Genomic DNA, 16,586 nt, shown 5'->3' with positions numbered 1-16,586 from the left:
AGGGTTAGGGTTTGGATTAGGGTTAGTATTAGGGTTAGGGTTGGCATTAAGGTTACGCTTGGGATTAGGGTTAGGTTTGGGATTAGGGTTAAGGTTAGGGTTGTGATTGGGGGTGTATTGGGATTAGGGTTAGGTTTGAGGTTAGGGTTGAGATTAGGATTAGGGGTGTGTTGGATTTAGGGTTTTGATTAGGGTTATGGTTAGGGTTGACATTAGGGTTGTTTTGGGGTAAGGGTTGTGATTATCGTTAGGGTTAGTGATTAGGATTATGGATCAGGTTGGGATTAGGGTTAGGGGTGTGTTGGGGTTAGGGTTGGCGCTAGAATTGGGGGGTTTCCACTGTTTAGGTACATCAGGGGGTCTCCAAACACGACAGCCAATTTTGCGCTCAAAAAGTCAAATGGTGCTCCCTCCCTTCTGAGCTCTGCTGTGCGCCCAAACAGTGGGTTACCCCCACATATAGGGCATCAGTGTACTCGGGATAAATTGGACAACAACTTCTGGGGTCCAATTTCTCCTGTTACCCTTGTGAAAATAAAAACTTGGGGGCTACAAAATCTTTTTTGTGGAAAAAAAAATATTTTTTGTTTTTATGACTCTGCATTATAAACTTCTGTGAAGCACTTGGGCATTCAAAGTTCTCACCACACATCTATATAAGTTCCTTGGGGGGTCTAGTTTCCAAAACGGGGTCACTTGTGGGGGGTTACTACTGTTTAGGTACATCAGGGGCTCTGCAAATGCAACATAACGCCCACAGGCCATTCTATCTAAGTCTGCATTCCAAAACGGCGCTCCTTCCCTTCCGAGCTCTGCCGTGCACCCAAACAGTGGTTTACCCCCACATATGGCACATCAGCATACTCAGGATAAATTGGACAACAACTATTGCAGTCCAATTTCTCCTGTTACCCTTGTGAAAATAAAAACTTGGGGGCTACAATATCTTTTTTTGTGGAAAAAAAAATATTTTTTATTTTCACGACTCTGCATTCTAAACTTCTGTGAAGCACTTGGGCATTCAACGTTCTCACCACACACCTAGATAAGTTCCTTGGGGGGTCTAGTTTCCAAAATGGGGTCACTTGTGGAGGGTTTCTACTGGTTAGGTACATCAGGGGCTCTGCAAACGCAACATAACGCCCGCAGACCATTCTATCAAAGTCCGCATTCCAAAACGGCGCTCCTTCCTTCCGAGCTCTGCGGTGCGCCCAAACAGTGGTTTACCCCCACATATGGGGTACCAGCATGCACAGGACAAATTGGACAACAACTTTTGAGGTCCAATTTCTCTTGTTACCCTTGTGAAAATAAAAACTTGGTGGCTAAAAATCTTTTTTGTGGAAAAAAAATTATTTTTTATTTTCACGACTCTGCATTCTAAAGTTCTGTGAAGCACTTGGGCATTCAAAGTTCTCACCACACATCTAGAAAAGTTCCTTAAGGGGTCTAGTTTCCAAAATGGTGTCACTTGTGGGGGGTTTCCACTGTTTAGGCACATCAGGGGCTCTCCAAACGCAACATGGCGTCCGATCTCAATTCCAGACAATTCTACATTGAAAAAGTAAAACGGCACTCCTTCTCTTCCAAGCTCTGCGGTGCGCCCAAACAGTGGTTTACCCCCACATATTGGGTATCGACATACTCAGGAGAAATCGCACAACAACTTTTGTGGTCTAATTTCTCCTGTTACCCTTGTGAAAATAAAAATTTGGGGGCAAAAATATCATTTTTGTAGAAAAAATGCGATTTTTTTTTTTCACGGCTCTACGTTATAAACGTCTGTGAAACACATGGGGGTTCAAAGTGCTCACCACACATCTAGATAAGTTCCTTAAGGGGTCTAGTTTCCAAAATGGTGTCACTTGTGGGGGGTTTCCACTGTTTAGGCACATCAAGGGCTCTCCAAATGCAACATGGCGTCCGATCTCAATTCCAGACAATTCTACATTGAAAAAGTAAAACGGCACTCCTTCCCTTCCAAGCTCTGCGGTGCGCCCAAACAGTGGTTTACCCTCACATATGGGGTATCGACGTATTCAGGAGAAATCGCACAACAACTTTTGTGGTCTAATTTCTCCTGTTACCCTTGTGAAAATAAGAATTTGTGGGCGAAAAGATCATTTTTGTGTAAACAAAAGCGATTTTTTATTTTCACGGCTCTACGTTATTAACTTCCGTGAAGCACTTGGGGGTTCAAAGTGCTCACCACACATCTAGATAAGTTCCTTAAGGGGTCTAGTTTCCAAAATGGTGTCACTTGTGGGGGGGTTCCACTGTTTAGGTATATCATGGGCTCTCCAAACGCGACATGGCGTCCAATCTCAATTCCAGCCAATTCTGCATTGAAAAAGTCAAACGGCGCTCCTTCACTTCCAAGTTCTGCGGTGCGCCCAAAAAGTGGTTTACCCCCACATATGGGGTATTGGCGTATTCAGGAGAAATTGCATAACAAAATTTATGGTTACATTTCTGTTTTTACACATGTGAAAATAAAAAAAATGGTTCTGAATTAAGATGTTTGCAAAAAAAAGTGAAATGTTCATTTTTTCCTTCCACATTGTTTCAGTTCCTGTGAAGCATCTAAAGGGTTCATAAACTTCTTGAATGTGGTTTTGAGAACCTTGAGGGGTGTAGTTTTTAGAATGGTGTCACACTTCGTTATTTTCTATCATATAGACCCCTCAAAATGACTTCAAATGTGATGTGGTCCCTAAAAAAAAATGGTGTTGTAAAGATGAGAAATTGCTGGTCAACTTTTAACCCTTATAACTCCCTAACAAAAAAAAATTTTGTTTCCAAAATTGTGCTGATGTAAAGTAGACATGTGGGAAATGTGATTTATTAACTATTTTTCGTGACATATCTCTCTTATTTAAGGGCATAAAAATACAAAGTTTGAAAATTGCAAAATTTTAAAAATTTTCGCCATATTTCCGTTTTTTTCATAAATAATCGCAAGTAATATCGAAGAATTGTTACAACTAACATGAAGTACAATATGTCACGAAAAAACAATCTCAGAAACAGCGGGATCCGTTGAAGCGTTATAACCTCATAAAGTGACAGTGGTCAGAATTGTAAAAATTGGCTCGGTCATTAAGTACCAAATTGGCTCTGTCACTAAGGGGTTAAAATACAGTGAGCCTCTGTTTACCCTAATCTTGGTCTGGCAAACATGAAAATATTTATCAGATCACTCCTAAAGGGTATGTGCACACGATGCAGATTTAGTGCAGAACTGCAGCAGATTTTTCTGCAGCAGAAACGCTGCAGAACTGCACTGTGATCACAGTACAATGTAAATCAATGTGAAAAAAAAAAAAGCTGTGCACATGGTGCAGAAAAATCTGCGCAGAAACGCTGCAGATTTCAAAGAAGTGCCTGTCACTTCTTTTGTGCAGTTCTGCAGCGTTTCTGCACCCCTCCATAATAGAAATCTGCAGGTGCGTTTTTGATGCGTTTTTTATGCGTTTTTGATGCTTTTTTTATGCGTTTTTGATGCGTTTTTTATGCATTTTTTGTGCAGATTTGTGCTCAAAAAACGCATCAAAAACGCATCAAAAACGCATAAAAAACGCACCTGCAGATTCTGAGTGCAGAACTGCAGCAGATTTTTCTGCACCAAATCTGCATCGTGTGCACACAGCCTAAGTTTTTACTGAGCCTTGTACTTATGGATTTGTGTAAACATAGCTGCAATAGTAATAGGGCATCCCCTCAAATATACAAAAAGTAATTAACAAACCTGTAATTCATTAAATACTTTTAATTAGTTACAAAAAGCATAACATTCTCATTGATGGTTGTAATCTATAAAAACACAATTTTTGCATCAGCATTGGCTTATTAAGGCGTCATTATTTGGTCAGTATTTTGTAGCACTGTTTGTATGACAAACTGAGGAGTGGACCATACAGAGAAAACCTATAATTGAAAGATTGATTTGACACCTGTTCTCTGTTTTGGAGACATTCCTGGTTTTGGTGTAAAAATACTGATGAAATACTGATCAAAAATACCAACGTGTGAATGAGCACTTAAAATACATGTTGAAATGTCTTTATTTTCTTGATGTGTTCAAAATTGGGACATGTTTTTTTTACATATCCATTTGTTTGGGTTGAAGCAGCTTTCTGCTGATAAGTCCTTTCCGTAGGTGGCACACTGATGCTCCTCTGATGTAGCAGACCTGCTGATAAAACAACAATGTGAAGGAAATATATAATTGTAAGGTAGACTAATCTCAGTTTAACAAATGATTAAGGCTACATCCATATATTGTTTTTATACAAAGGACACAGCATCTGCCTGCTCTTATAGCAAGATCTCATCCACAGGGGGGAATCTCCTGGGAGCATTTAGAGGTGTCAGAACATGGCAGCTTCACACAGACAGTTGTAACTAGAAGGACTATTTCCCACGGACTGTATATAGAGAGGAAGGGATGGGTGGAAGATACAGGATATTTGAAATGCTACAGCTTAGGTCACCATCCATTCACAAATAGCAATGTTTGAATAAGCCAATCCTGATCATCCTGGAAATATGAGCCTATGATCAGGGCTATGAAAGCTGGATGACACAAAGAGAAGGTGTTCACAAGTGAGAGCAGACTGTAAGGCTGATGTACTCCATGATTCACTTCTCTGTCCCTCAGGAAAACAGACGATAACTGTAGACGGAAATGTTTAGATATTTCAGTTGTTTCTCCCTTTTGATTTTATAACAGTTTTGTATATTTGTGTGTTGTTTTATTTTTACCTTTTTATATATATACTAGATGGTGGCCCGATTCTAACGCATCGGGTATTCTAGAATATGCATGTCCACGTAGTATATTGCCCAGCCGCGTAGTATATTGCCCAGCGACGTAGTATATTGCCCAGTCACGTAGTATATTGCCCAGCCGCGTAGTATATTGCCCAGCGACGTAGTATATTGCCCAGTCACATAGTATATTGCCCAGCCACGTAGTATATTGCCAAGCCACGTAGTATATTGCCCAGCTACGTAGTATATTGCCCAGTGATGTAGTATATTGCCCAGCCACATAGTATATTGCCCTGCCACATAGTATATAGCAGAGCCACATAGTACGGTATATTGACCAGCCACGTAGCATATTGCCCAGCCACGTAGTATATTGTCCAGCCACATAGTATATTACCCAGTGACCTAGTATATTGCCCAGCCACGTAGTATATTGCCCAGCCACGTAGTATATTGCCCAGCGACAGAGTATATTGTCCAGCCACATAGTATATTGCCCAGCGACAGAGTATATTGTCCAGCCACATAGTATATTGCCCAGTCACTTAGTATATTGCCCAGCCACGTAGTATATTGCCAAGCACAGAGCCACGTAGTATAGAGACTTAAAAAAAAATAAACATATACTCACCTTCCGAAGGGCTGTTGAAATCCTGCTATACTCACCATCCGCCGCCTTTCCTGCTCCTCGCCATGCTCCCGGGACCGCTCCATTGCAAGCGGCAGATTCCGGTCCCAGGGCTGGTGTGAGCAGGACCTATGATGACGTCGCTGTCACATGACTGTGACGTCACGCCAGGTCCTTGTCGCACACCAGCCCTGGGGACACACAGGGTTAATAACGGAGTGCATTACACCGCGGGCCGTTACCGCTGCCATTAACCCTGTGTGAGCGGTGAGTGGAGGGGATTACGGAGCGGGCGCCGGGCAGTGAGTGCAGGGGAGTAGGGGAGGGACTAATCGGACTGTGGCCGTCGCTGATTGGTCGCGGAAGCCATGACAGGCAGCTGCCAAGACCAATCAGCGAATGAATAACCGTGACAGAAGGACAGACAGACAGACGGAAGTGACCCTTAGACAATTATACAGTAGATTCATTGTAAGCACTGTATATTTTAATATTAACCCTTAAAATCTTTATTAAGTTGACCTTGTATGCTCTAAAACAGGGGTGGGCAATTAATTTTCCAGAGGACCCACATGAGAGACCATGACTGTTGTGGAGGGCCGAACTAATAGCTTGAAATTAATTCTACTCTATATTAATTTATTAATATTAATTGTATCACTTAATATTGAGCATAATTAAGTATGCTGACACCCCTATATATCTTTGAATTCTCCCACAGCCCCTTATATACAGCATGAGCCTCACACAACCTACTACATATGTGTCATGAGCCCCACACAGCCTCCCTATATACGGCATGAGCCCCACACAGCCTTCCTATATACGGCATGAGCCCCACACAGCCTCCATATATACAGCATGAGCCCCACACAGCCTTTCTACGTACGGAATGAGCCCCACACAGCCTCTCTCTATATGGCATGAGCCCCACACAGCCTCCCTATATATGGCATGAGCCCCACACAGCCTCCCTATATATGGCATGAGCCCCACACAGCCTCCCTATATACGGCATGAGACCCACACAGCCTCCCTATATATGGCATGAGCCCCACACAGCCTCCCCATGTACAGAATTAGCCCCACACAGCCTCCCTATGTACAGCATGAGCCCCACACAGCCTCCCCATGTACAGCATGAGCCCCACACAGCCTCCCCATGTACAGCATGAGCCCCACACAGCCTCCATATGTACAGAATAAGCCCCGCACATAGCTGGAGGGGACAGAGATCACAGGGGGAGCAGTGTTCACATGGGAGCACAAATATCACAGGGGGTACATAGCACAGGGGCACAGGGATAACAGGGGGGCACATTGATCACAAGGGGTACAAAGCTGGAAGCCATAGATATCACATGGGTGCACATAGCTGGGGGCACAGGGGAGCACATAGCTGGAGGGCACAGATCACAGGGAGCAGAAAGCTGGAGGACACAGAGGTCATGGAGGCATATAACTGGAGGGCACAGAAATCAAAGGGGGCATATAGCTGAGGGGGCAGAGATCACAGGGGGCATATAGCTTGGAGGCACAGAGATCACAGGGGAGCACAAAGCCGGAGGGCAGAAAGGTCATAGGGAGCATATAGTTGGGGAGCACAGAAATCACGGGGGCACATGCTTTTGTCCAGAGATTACAGAGGGGCACAGATCACATGGGGGCAAAAAGATCACATGGGGGCACAAAGCTGGGATGCATAAAGGTCACAGGGTGCGATATAGCTGGGGTGGCACAGATCTCAGGGGGCAAAAAGATCACATGGTGGCACATAACTGGGGGGACATATAGATCACAGGGGGGCACATATCACCAGTAGAAAAGCACAGAGCTGCTGGCACGGAGCTGCCAGCATAGAGATCACTCTGGACTCAGCAGCAGTTCCTCTTCCGGAACAGGAGAATAGGAGAGCATTGGACGCTAACCCCGCCCACCCCAGTGCTAACCCCACCCAGACGACATCATCATTCATGTGCAGGGCAGGCAGCGTTCTATAATGAACGCTGCATGCCGTGCAATTGGGGGTTAAAGGGCCAGCAGCCGCCAGGATACGACTGCCACCCAAGCATTGGGGACTTCGGGGTCCTGCCCGCGGGCCGCATGAGAAGTCACCGTGCCCGCGGGCCGGAGGTTCCCCAGCCCTGCTTTATTGCATAAAAACCTTGTTCTCTGGCAAAAGAAACCCTACTGCTCTGTACCATATAAACCTTGCACTCTGAGGCAAAAATCCTATTGTTCTGTGCCATATAAACCTTGTTCTTTGTTGGGAAACATCCTGTTGCTCTGTTGTATAAAAAGTTTGTTCTCTGTTGCAATAAAACTTACTGCTCTGTGCCGTACCCTGAAGCAAAAAAAACCTATTGATCTGTGCCATATAAACCTTGTTCTTTGTGGCGAAACATCCTTTTGCTCTGTTGCAAAAACACCTTGTTCCCTGTGGCAAAAAATCCTATTGCTCTGTTTGCACAAAAACCTTGTTCTCTGGCAGAAAATCCTATTGCTCTATTGCTTAAAAAGCTTGTACTCTCTGGCACAAAATGCTAATGCAATGTTGCATAAAAACCCTGTCCCTGTTCTCTGTTGCAAAAAGTCCTATTACTCTGTTGCATAAAAACTTTGTATTGAAAGCTAAAAAGTCCTATTGCTCTGTGCCATATAAACCTTGTTCCATGTGGCAAAAAATCATATTACTTTGTTGTATAAAAAGCTTATTCTCTGTGGCAAAAAATCCTATTTCTCTTTTGCATAAAAGCTTGTTCTCTGTGGCAAAAAAAAAAAATCTATTACATAAAAAGCTTGTACTCTGTGGCATAAAATCCTGTTGTTCTGTGCCATATAAACCTTGTATTCTGAGGCAAAAAAAATCCTATTTCTGTGTTCCATAAAAAGCTTGCACTCTTTTAAAAAAAATGACTCTGTGACATAAAAACCTGTTGCTCTGTGGCATAAAAGCCTTGAGAAAAATGCCCGAATCCTACCTGTTATCAACAAAGAATATTTTCAAGGAGAAAAAAATGAAAGAGAGCACCAGATAGGGGACATGGATGTGTTGGTGGTGCTGCTGGTCGTGATGGAGTAGCTGCTGTATGGAAAGGGCATGGTCAGTCTGCGTCTGTTATGTGTCCAACTGCAAAACCTTCCTCAGGTGTTATTACAGGTGTCAGGATGTTCTGTGTCATTTAGTAGGCGCCAGTACCACAGGACGAATGGTGAGGCCAGAACATGTGGAGGCTGTGTTAGACTGGATGGCTGAAAGTGCCTCCAGTTCCTTCACATTTTCTTCCACCCAGTCCCCTGCAGAAAGCATTTAGTTGGCACCTTATGATATCAGTCATCGCTCTTCCACCTCACCCTCTTGCAAATCATCCAAGCAGCCATAGCCCCAAGTCATGCTATAGTCTCTTTTGCTGTTTGCTGAGTCCGCCAGCTAGGGTTCCGTGGCCTATCCACCTGGCCCTGCCCTAAAAATGGAAAAGACTGAGTGCATCAGTGCCCAACCACTCGTTCTGTCGGAGGATGAGTATGTAGGAGGGCTAGTGCATATGTTGGCATATAGACAGGATACACACCATTTTTTTTCCTTGCATTCTAACATGACAACTACTGTAGTTGAGTAAATATCTAATGTGTGAGAAGTTTCTGTATTAGGCCACATTCACACTTTCAGTATTTGATCAGTAATTTACATAAATATTTGTAAGAAAAAACCCCAGAGAGGAAAAATCAGAGAAAAAGTTTAATAGAAACACGTCACCACTTTTGCATTTTTTAACCACTCCTGATTTTGGCTTACAAATGCTAAAGCAAAAAACTGACCAAATGCTGAACACGTGAACATTCAGATGTTCTTTTACGGACCTGGTATTGCACTTTCATCAGTACAGTACAATATTGTAGCAGCACTATATGGCACTAACATTTCAATAATGCTATATAGTCAACCAGTGTCAGACTTGGGTGCCAAGGGCCCACCTGTGAACCAATTCCATGGCCCCAACTTTCAGCTACATGCAAATGTGACATTATCCTCAATCCCAAATTTACAGTATACAACAATGATCTGGGTAGTTTGTTAAACAAATAAGATGTTACCTCTGTCTGTACATAGTGATTCAAGTTTATTGTGCCAAGTACTGCTTATATAAGATGATGGTGTCCCACTCTTGCACAGGGGCACACCGGAGGATTCTCCTGTTCTCCTGTGGGTCAGTCCAAGTCAACTTATGACATTATGCTTAGCACCATGTGACAACATTATTAAGCCAAGTATAGCAGTGAAATGGGAATATGTTGTACCATATTTGATAGTTTTTCTGAATCTTGTACTTTACTATTATCTCTAATTACATTATCATTTTGAGCATTTTCCATCTCGAGATCCAGTATTTTCACTGTCAACAATAGCAATAAGATCCCCAAACACATACTCTAAGACTTTAGTCAGCCAAAAATGCTGGTATTGGCAGGACTGGGCAACTACCTAATGCATCATGAATAGCCGTGAGCATGCAAAGTTATATAAAATTAACTTACAGGTTTCCATGAAACTTTTCACCTGTCTTCCAAAACCAATTTGAACCACTTTTGGTAAGTCCAATCCAGAAATGTCCATTCCTCACAGCAACATGTTTTAAAATGAAATCCTATGAAGTCAAATCAGCAAAATAGAAGGAGTTTTGTACTAATAATTATTCTTTACTGGGTATGTACTGTAAACTTTGAGTCCATACAAACACATCCGGTCTCAGTTCTCGAGGGAGGGTTTATATATTTAGAATACTCTATATTACAGGGCATACACAGAGAATGCCCTCCAGTATGTCTGACATATAGAGTTCATGTATGTTACCATGCTCTGTCTCTTTAAGCTAGCCATACATATCACATAAAAGGCAATTTAACCCACTGATTTCAGCAGCATTGGGTAACCTTTTAATATATATGGGATCTCCTGACTCTCAAGGGAGTAAGTAATTGTACAGATGGATTACACCACATTCAAATAGAGATAAGGGAATATATTCAAGTGGGATTTAATTCAACTCCAATTTTACAAAACTTTAATTTGCCAAAATGCAGATATTTGGTAATTTGCTTTAACGTTAATTCAGTAAAATGGAGTCCACTGAATGCTATTTTGCTGAGCCATAAAAAGCCATAAAAGTATTAAAACATAAAAAAATACTTTTAGTCATCTTACTGCTCAGCTCTCCAGCCTCTCCTCATGTCACCGTCGCCTGTTTTGTCCTTACTGTACAGTATATTTTGATCGCCGCCACGAGAGCTGAAATCCCAAGCACTTGCAGCAGTGATAAGAAGATGCATCGACGACTGTACAGATGATGAGGATGAGCATAGGAGCCAGCGAGGTGAGCGGTAAGATGAGCATAAGATTTTTTAATGTTTTATATCCTACATTTATTATGCTCTGGGGTCAAGAAAGACACCAGACCATAATAAAGGACATTAAATTCGTGGAGAACAACCTCTTTTTAATTCAATTTTCCAGTAAAATCCACGTTAACACGTGGGTTCAAATTTTGTCTGGGCCGCTCATCTCTACACCCAATCGTTATGTTCCCATAGGAAGAAGGCTGCCATCAGTACTATTTAAAAGTGGCTTACTCCACTGTCCATATACAGAACATATGCATGCCCGAAGGGGCTATCAAGCCTGAAAAAATGAATCCTTAAAATACACCATCAATATTAGATCAATGGGAGTCCATCTCTGGGCACCCCCTCTGATCAGCTACAGCACTCTTGCAGATATTACAAGGTCAATGATTGACTGTAGCTGTTATGTGCTCTGTAGTTGTGACCAATGCAGCTAGTAAACAAAGACCACAGTAGTGGCTGAAGAGAAGACATTTTATTTTATAGATATATGAGCATATGCTGCATTTATCCTGGAAAAATGCCTTTTAAAGCAAATAGAGCTGCATTGAAAAATCTTGACCGGACGATATAAAAAATAAGGCCCAAAGGAGATTAACAATCACCAGATAAGCCTGTCAGCAGCTTCTTATATTTCCTCTGACCTGAATCGGAGCCTGCCTGAATATTTTAGAGAAAGTATACTTCAAAGATACTATAGCTGATAACCAGATTAGTCCAGCTCTGCCTCCGGTTGGCTTCGCCCAGCGTTGTTAGAGATAATTGACAGGTCTCTTTCTATGGTAGAGACCTGTCAATCACCTGGAGCAGCCCTGGGAGAAGCTGGCCAGGGGCAGAGCCAGACTAGTTTGGTCTCCAGCCATGCTCCCCGACTGGATCTTTAACATACATTTTCCCTGAAAAACTAAAGTGTTTCAGTTAAAAAAATATACACTTATATGCAATCATTGACGACGCAAAACTGCAATCATGCAACAATGCTCTGATTCATGCTGCCCATGGTGGAACCTGGTGACAGCTTTCCTCTAAAAGATGCATAATCACGCTGTTCATAGCGATCTCATGTGTAGGGCCAGATTTAGACATTGATTTCAACAGTTCAATATATTAGCACAAGTTAAACATTATATATTTAATATACCTTTTCTTTCACATCCTTAATGGAAATCAGATCTGCATTCCTCCGCTGACAGTCGCTATCGCCCATAGACCAGTTATTTCTGTCTTCAGAAAAGAAGTAACATTTGCCATTGAACGCATCCCAATTTAATGGACAAAACTCACATACTGTGCCTGTGGCTGAGAAAAACAAACCATGCCGTATCACCCATCTGTGACTCTATGCATTAGGAAGAAATAAAGTACTTTACATATAGAATAAATTGCAAAAAAAGAACAAAAATGTCATATTCCACATAAACAAATATAAGCGGAAAAGAGATAGATTTCTAAAAGTGCCGTATTTAGCTTCTATAATATTGCACTGGGCCTATGAAATGCAATTACAGTGGTTGTCCCATCTGGGACATTTATGGCACATCGACAGAATAGTCCCACATATACCCTTAAAGCGAGGCCCTATCATTTGATGTGAGGAATGGAGAGATGCCCACAAATGTGCAGTTCTCAATAGTCATTTCTTTGGGAGCTCCAAAAATGTTCAGAGTATTCCAGCAATCAGGTGGATGAGGACTAACAGCTAACAGCACATCAACTCAGAATGTGTATTGATTAGTGAAGAGCGAATATACTCGTTACTCGAGATTTCTCGAGCATGCTCGGGGGTCCTCCGAGTATTTTTTAGTGCTCGGAGTTTTAGTTTTTCTTGCCTAGCAACCAGGCAACCCCCACATGTACTTATGCTGGCTAACAGATGTAAATCATTCAGCTGCGGCAAGAAAAACTAAAACTCCAAGCACTAAAAAATACTTGGAGGACCCCCGAGCGTGCTCGAGAAATCTCGAGTAACGAGTATATCCGCTCATCACTAGTACTGATAAAGGGAAAGCTGTGAGTCAATAGGGCGTTGATCCAGGGAACTAGTCTGATTGCCGTATGTGGAGTCGGGAAGGAATTTTTTTCCTCAATGTGGAGCTTACTCTTTGCCACATGATTTTTTTTGCCTTCCTCTGGATCAACATGTTAGGGCATGTTAGGTTAGGATATGGGTTGAACTAGATGGACTTAAAGTCTTCCATCAACCTTAATAACTATGTTACTATGTTACTAAGTAACACCTCCTAAGTTCACAATGAGTAATAACTTCAATGAATAAAATACAAGTTATACTGACCCCTAACCTGTGCATCAAGTTAACAAAATGTAAAATATATTGGATATATACAGCTCTGGAAAAATATAAGAGACCACCACATCAACACCCAGTCATGGGCAGCCCAATCGCCAGACTTGAACCCAATTGAAAACCTCTGGAATGTAATCGAGAGGATGATGGATAGTCACAAGCCATCAAACAAAGAAGAACTACTTAAATTTTTGCACCAGAAGCAGAGTGAAAGACTGGTGGAAAGCATGCCATGTCTCATGAAAGCTGTGATTAAATATCATGGTTATTCCACAAAATATTGATTTCTGAACTCTTCCTGAGATAAAACATTAGTATTGTTGTTCATAAATGATTATGAATTTGTTTTTTTTTTGCATTTGAGGTCTGAAAGCACTGCGTTTTTTTATTTTGACCATTTTTCTTCGTCAAAAAAATAAATAAATGTATTGCTTGGAAATTCGGAGACATGTTGTCAGAAGTTTATAGACTAAAAGAACAATTTACATTTTACTCAAAAATATACCTATAAAGAGAAGACAAACTGAACATTTTGCAGTGGTCTCATATTTTTTGCCAGAGCTGTAGTTCAGTTCCAAAAAATATCCCTTACCTGTTGCAGCACATAGGTCCTTGATTGCAAGATATGCATCTAGGTATTTTTGTGGGATATTAAAATGCAATTCTTCATTCCGGAAATTTTGAACAGTGTTCTGAATAGTGATGTTACATAGATTTTTTTGGACTATGATAAAAAAAATAGGTTAAAGTATGTGAGAAAGTTGTGTATTTGAAGACATAACAAATGTGTGGGAATACTGCATTTTGCAGTCCACAAAGTGAATGTCCACCCTTGGACACTTTCAATTAGATCCCAAAAATCTGTGCTGATTGATTTCTATGTACATTATGATAGCAACATAGTTATGATTTTTAATGGCAGAGCTACAGAAATCTTGCATAAAAATATATTTAACTCCTTCTCAATATGTGATGTACCGTACATGTACGTGGAACAGGGGCTCCATGCATGGCAGGTGTTGGTAGTGTTATACTGCTGGCACCTGTCTATAACTGCATAGATCAGACCTTGGCCCTACTACTGAATTCTAACACCTTAGAAACCATGCTCAATAGCAACCACAGCATCTACCTCGTTACTCAAGGGTATCCTCTGCTATCACTGGCCATCAACCAGATCACACGGTTTTATGGATTATCATGGGGTCCCAAGACAGCCATGATTATAGTGAATGGCTAAATTGACAGGTAAACAGTTACCACTACTGCCAATGAGCATAAAAACTTAAAAAAAAAAAAAAGTGACCTAAATATTGGAAAGTAAAATATAGTAGAACCACACATTGCCTCATGCTGGTATATTATGGCCATTTTGTGTTCTTTCTACTCTTCCAACACTGCAATGTTGCATTATTTCTAATCATCCCTTATAGAGCCCCTGACAAGCAACATCACTACCTTTCTTGCTTTTGCAGGTTTCTGTTCCACTGCCACCTAATCACTTCATGGAGCAATGGTATTTGTATCTTTCCTACTCCCGCAGAATTCTGACAAAGGCCGGGGTCACACTAGAGAGAAATATGGATGTATGAGAGGCGCAAAAACAACGCATTGCACTCGGACCAATGTTTCTCTATGAGGCAGCACCCATCAGCCGTATATTTCTCGTCCGTATTTTACGTGCTGAGAAATTCGCAGCATGCTGCGATTGTCAGCGTATTCCTCCAAAAATACGCCAATGCAAGTCTATGGGAGCGAGAAAAATTTGGATTACACATGGACCACACGTGTGACTTGTGAGAAATACACACCGGTGTTCTATAGAAAAGCCGTCAATTCAGTGCGGTGTACAGCAAGATCACACTGACAGGTTAGAATAGAATGGATAAAATAAATGTCTACACATTGTATAGGCATATATATATATATATATATATATTTATATATATATATATATATATATATATATATATATATATATATATATATCTAATATATAAAGCTGAATGTGTGTATGTGTGTATGTGTGTATGTATGTCCGGGATTGGCATCTGCACCGTCGCAGCTACAGCCACAAAATTTTGCACGTCTGGACCCCGAGAGCGTCATAGGCTATATTGTGAGGTTAAATTTTAACCCCGCACTTTCCAATTCACCAAACAATTTTGCCCCTATCTACATAATGGGGAAAAAAGTGAAAGGAAAAGTGTTGGAGGCGTCGAAGCTACAGCCACAAAATTTTGCACAGTCACACGTCTGGACCCTGCGAGCGTCATAGGCTACGTTGTGAGGTGAAATTTTAACCCCGCGCTTTCCAATTCACCAAACTATTTTGCCCCTATCTACATAATGGGGAAAAAGTGAAAGGAAAAGTGTTGGAGGCGTCGCAGCTACAGAAACAAAATTTTGCACAGTCACACGTCCGGACCCTGAGAGCGTCATAGGCTATGTTGTGAGGTGAAATTTTAACCCCGCGCTTTCCAATTCACCAAACTATTTTGCCCCTATCTACATAATGGGGAAAAAGTGAAAGGAAAAGTGTTGGAGGCGTCGCAGCTACAGAAACAAAATTTTGCACAGTCACATGTCTGGACCCCGAGAGCGTCATAGGCTATGTTGTGAGGTGAAATTTTAACCCCGTGCTTTCCAATTCACCAAACAATTTTGCCCCTATCTACATAATGGGAAAAAATTAAAGGAAAAGTGTTGGAGGCAAATTGACAGCTGCCAGATGTGAACAAGGGGGACGTAAAGAGTGAGAGCGATGGCGCCAAAGAGTATATACCGTACAGTTGCTAAGGTGGGGCCCCGACATGGGATACTCACCACACACGGGGATATGAACACACACACAAAATGTGCCACACACTACCACGTGCTTGAACACATATCACCCTCAGCACACATTTCACCACACATTCTCCAACCTCGCCACATAAAAGTCAAAACACAAAAGTCGCCGCTCAAAACTCGCCACGTGCAGAACTCGCCACATGCAAAAACTAGGCTCTTGCAAAACTCGCCACAAGTGCAAAACTCACCTCATGGAAAACTCGCCACACGCAAAACTTGCACACGCGGAAAAATTGCCACATGCAAAATTTGCCTCACACAAAACTTGCACATACTCAAAAGGCACCACACAAAACTCGCCACGCGCAAAACTCGCCATGCGCAAAACTTGCTGCACACAAGTTGCTACACTAACCTGTCACATGCAACTCGACACACAAAAAGTTGCTACACGCATGTTGCCACACAAAACTCATCTCACAAAAGTCGCTACATGCATGTCGCCACACGCAACTCAACACACACAACTTGACAAACGAAACTCGCCCTAAAACACACACAAGTCTGGTCTTATCCTTCAAAAATAAAAATCTGATTAATAAGCAGACAAACTACAACAAATGTACCATATAGGAAATACGGCAGCTGTCAGTCACATGACCTGTCTATTATGTGTATGTGTGAGCT

General features: G+C 41.8%; 1 protein-coding gene across 1 annotated transcript in view; it reads right to left on the bottom strand.

Moving 5' to 3' along the window:
- Positions 1-3,754: 3,754 nt before the first annotated feature.
- LOC138667785 (C-type lectin domain family 2 member B-like) overlaps positions 3,755-16,586 on the bottom strand; it is a 39,914-nt gene continuing 27,082 nt past the window's right edge. Inside the window, exons 3-6 of the mRNA XM_069755873.1 lie at positions 13,699-13,830; positions 11,943-12,100; positions 9,938-10,047; positions 3,755-4,192 (exon numbers count right to left, since the gene is read on the bottom strand). Of these exons, the coding sequence (XP_069611974.1) occupies positions 4,081-4,192; positions 9,938-10,047; positions 11,943-12,100; positions 13,699-13,830 (512 nt within the window). The 3' untranslated portion in view covers positions 3,755-4,080. The remainder of the gene's footprint in view (positions 4,193-9,937; positions 10,048-11,942; positions 12,101-13,698; positions 13,831-16,586) is intronic.

This window comes from Ranitomeya imitator, chromosome 2 (genome assembly GCF_032444005.1).
Source record: "Ranitomeya imitator isolate aRanImi1 chromosome 2, aRanImi1.pri, whole genome shotgun sequence".
Taxonomy (NCBI): domain Eukaryota; kingdom Metazoa; phylum Chordata; class Amphibia; order Anura; family Dendrobatidae; genus Ranitomeya; species Ranitomeya imitator.
The sequence above is the reverse complement of the archived record's forward strand: the minus strand, read 5'-3'. Positions and strand labels throughout refer to the sequence as shown.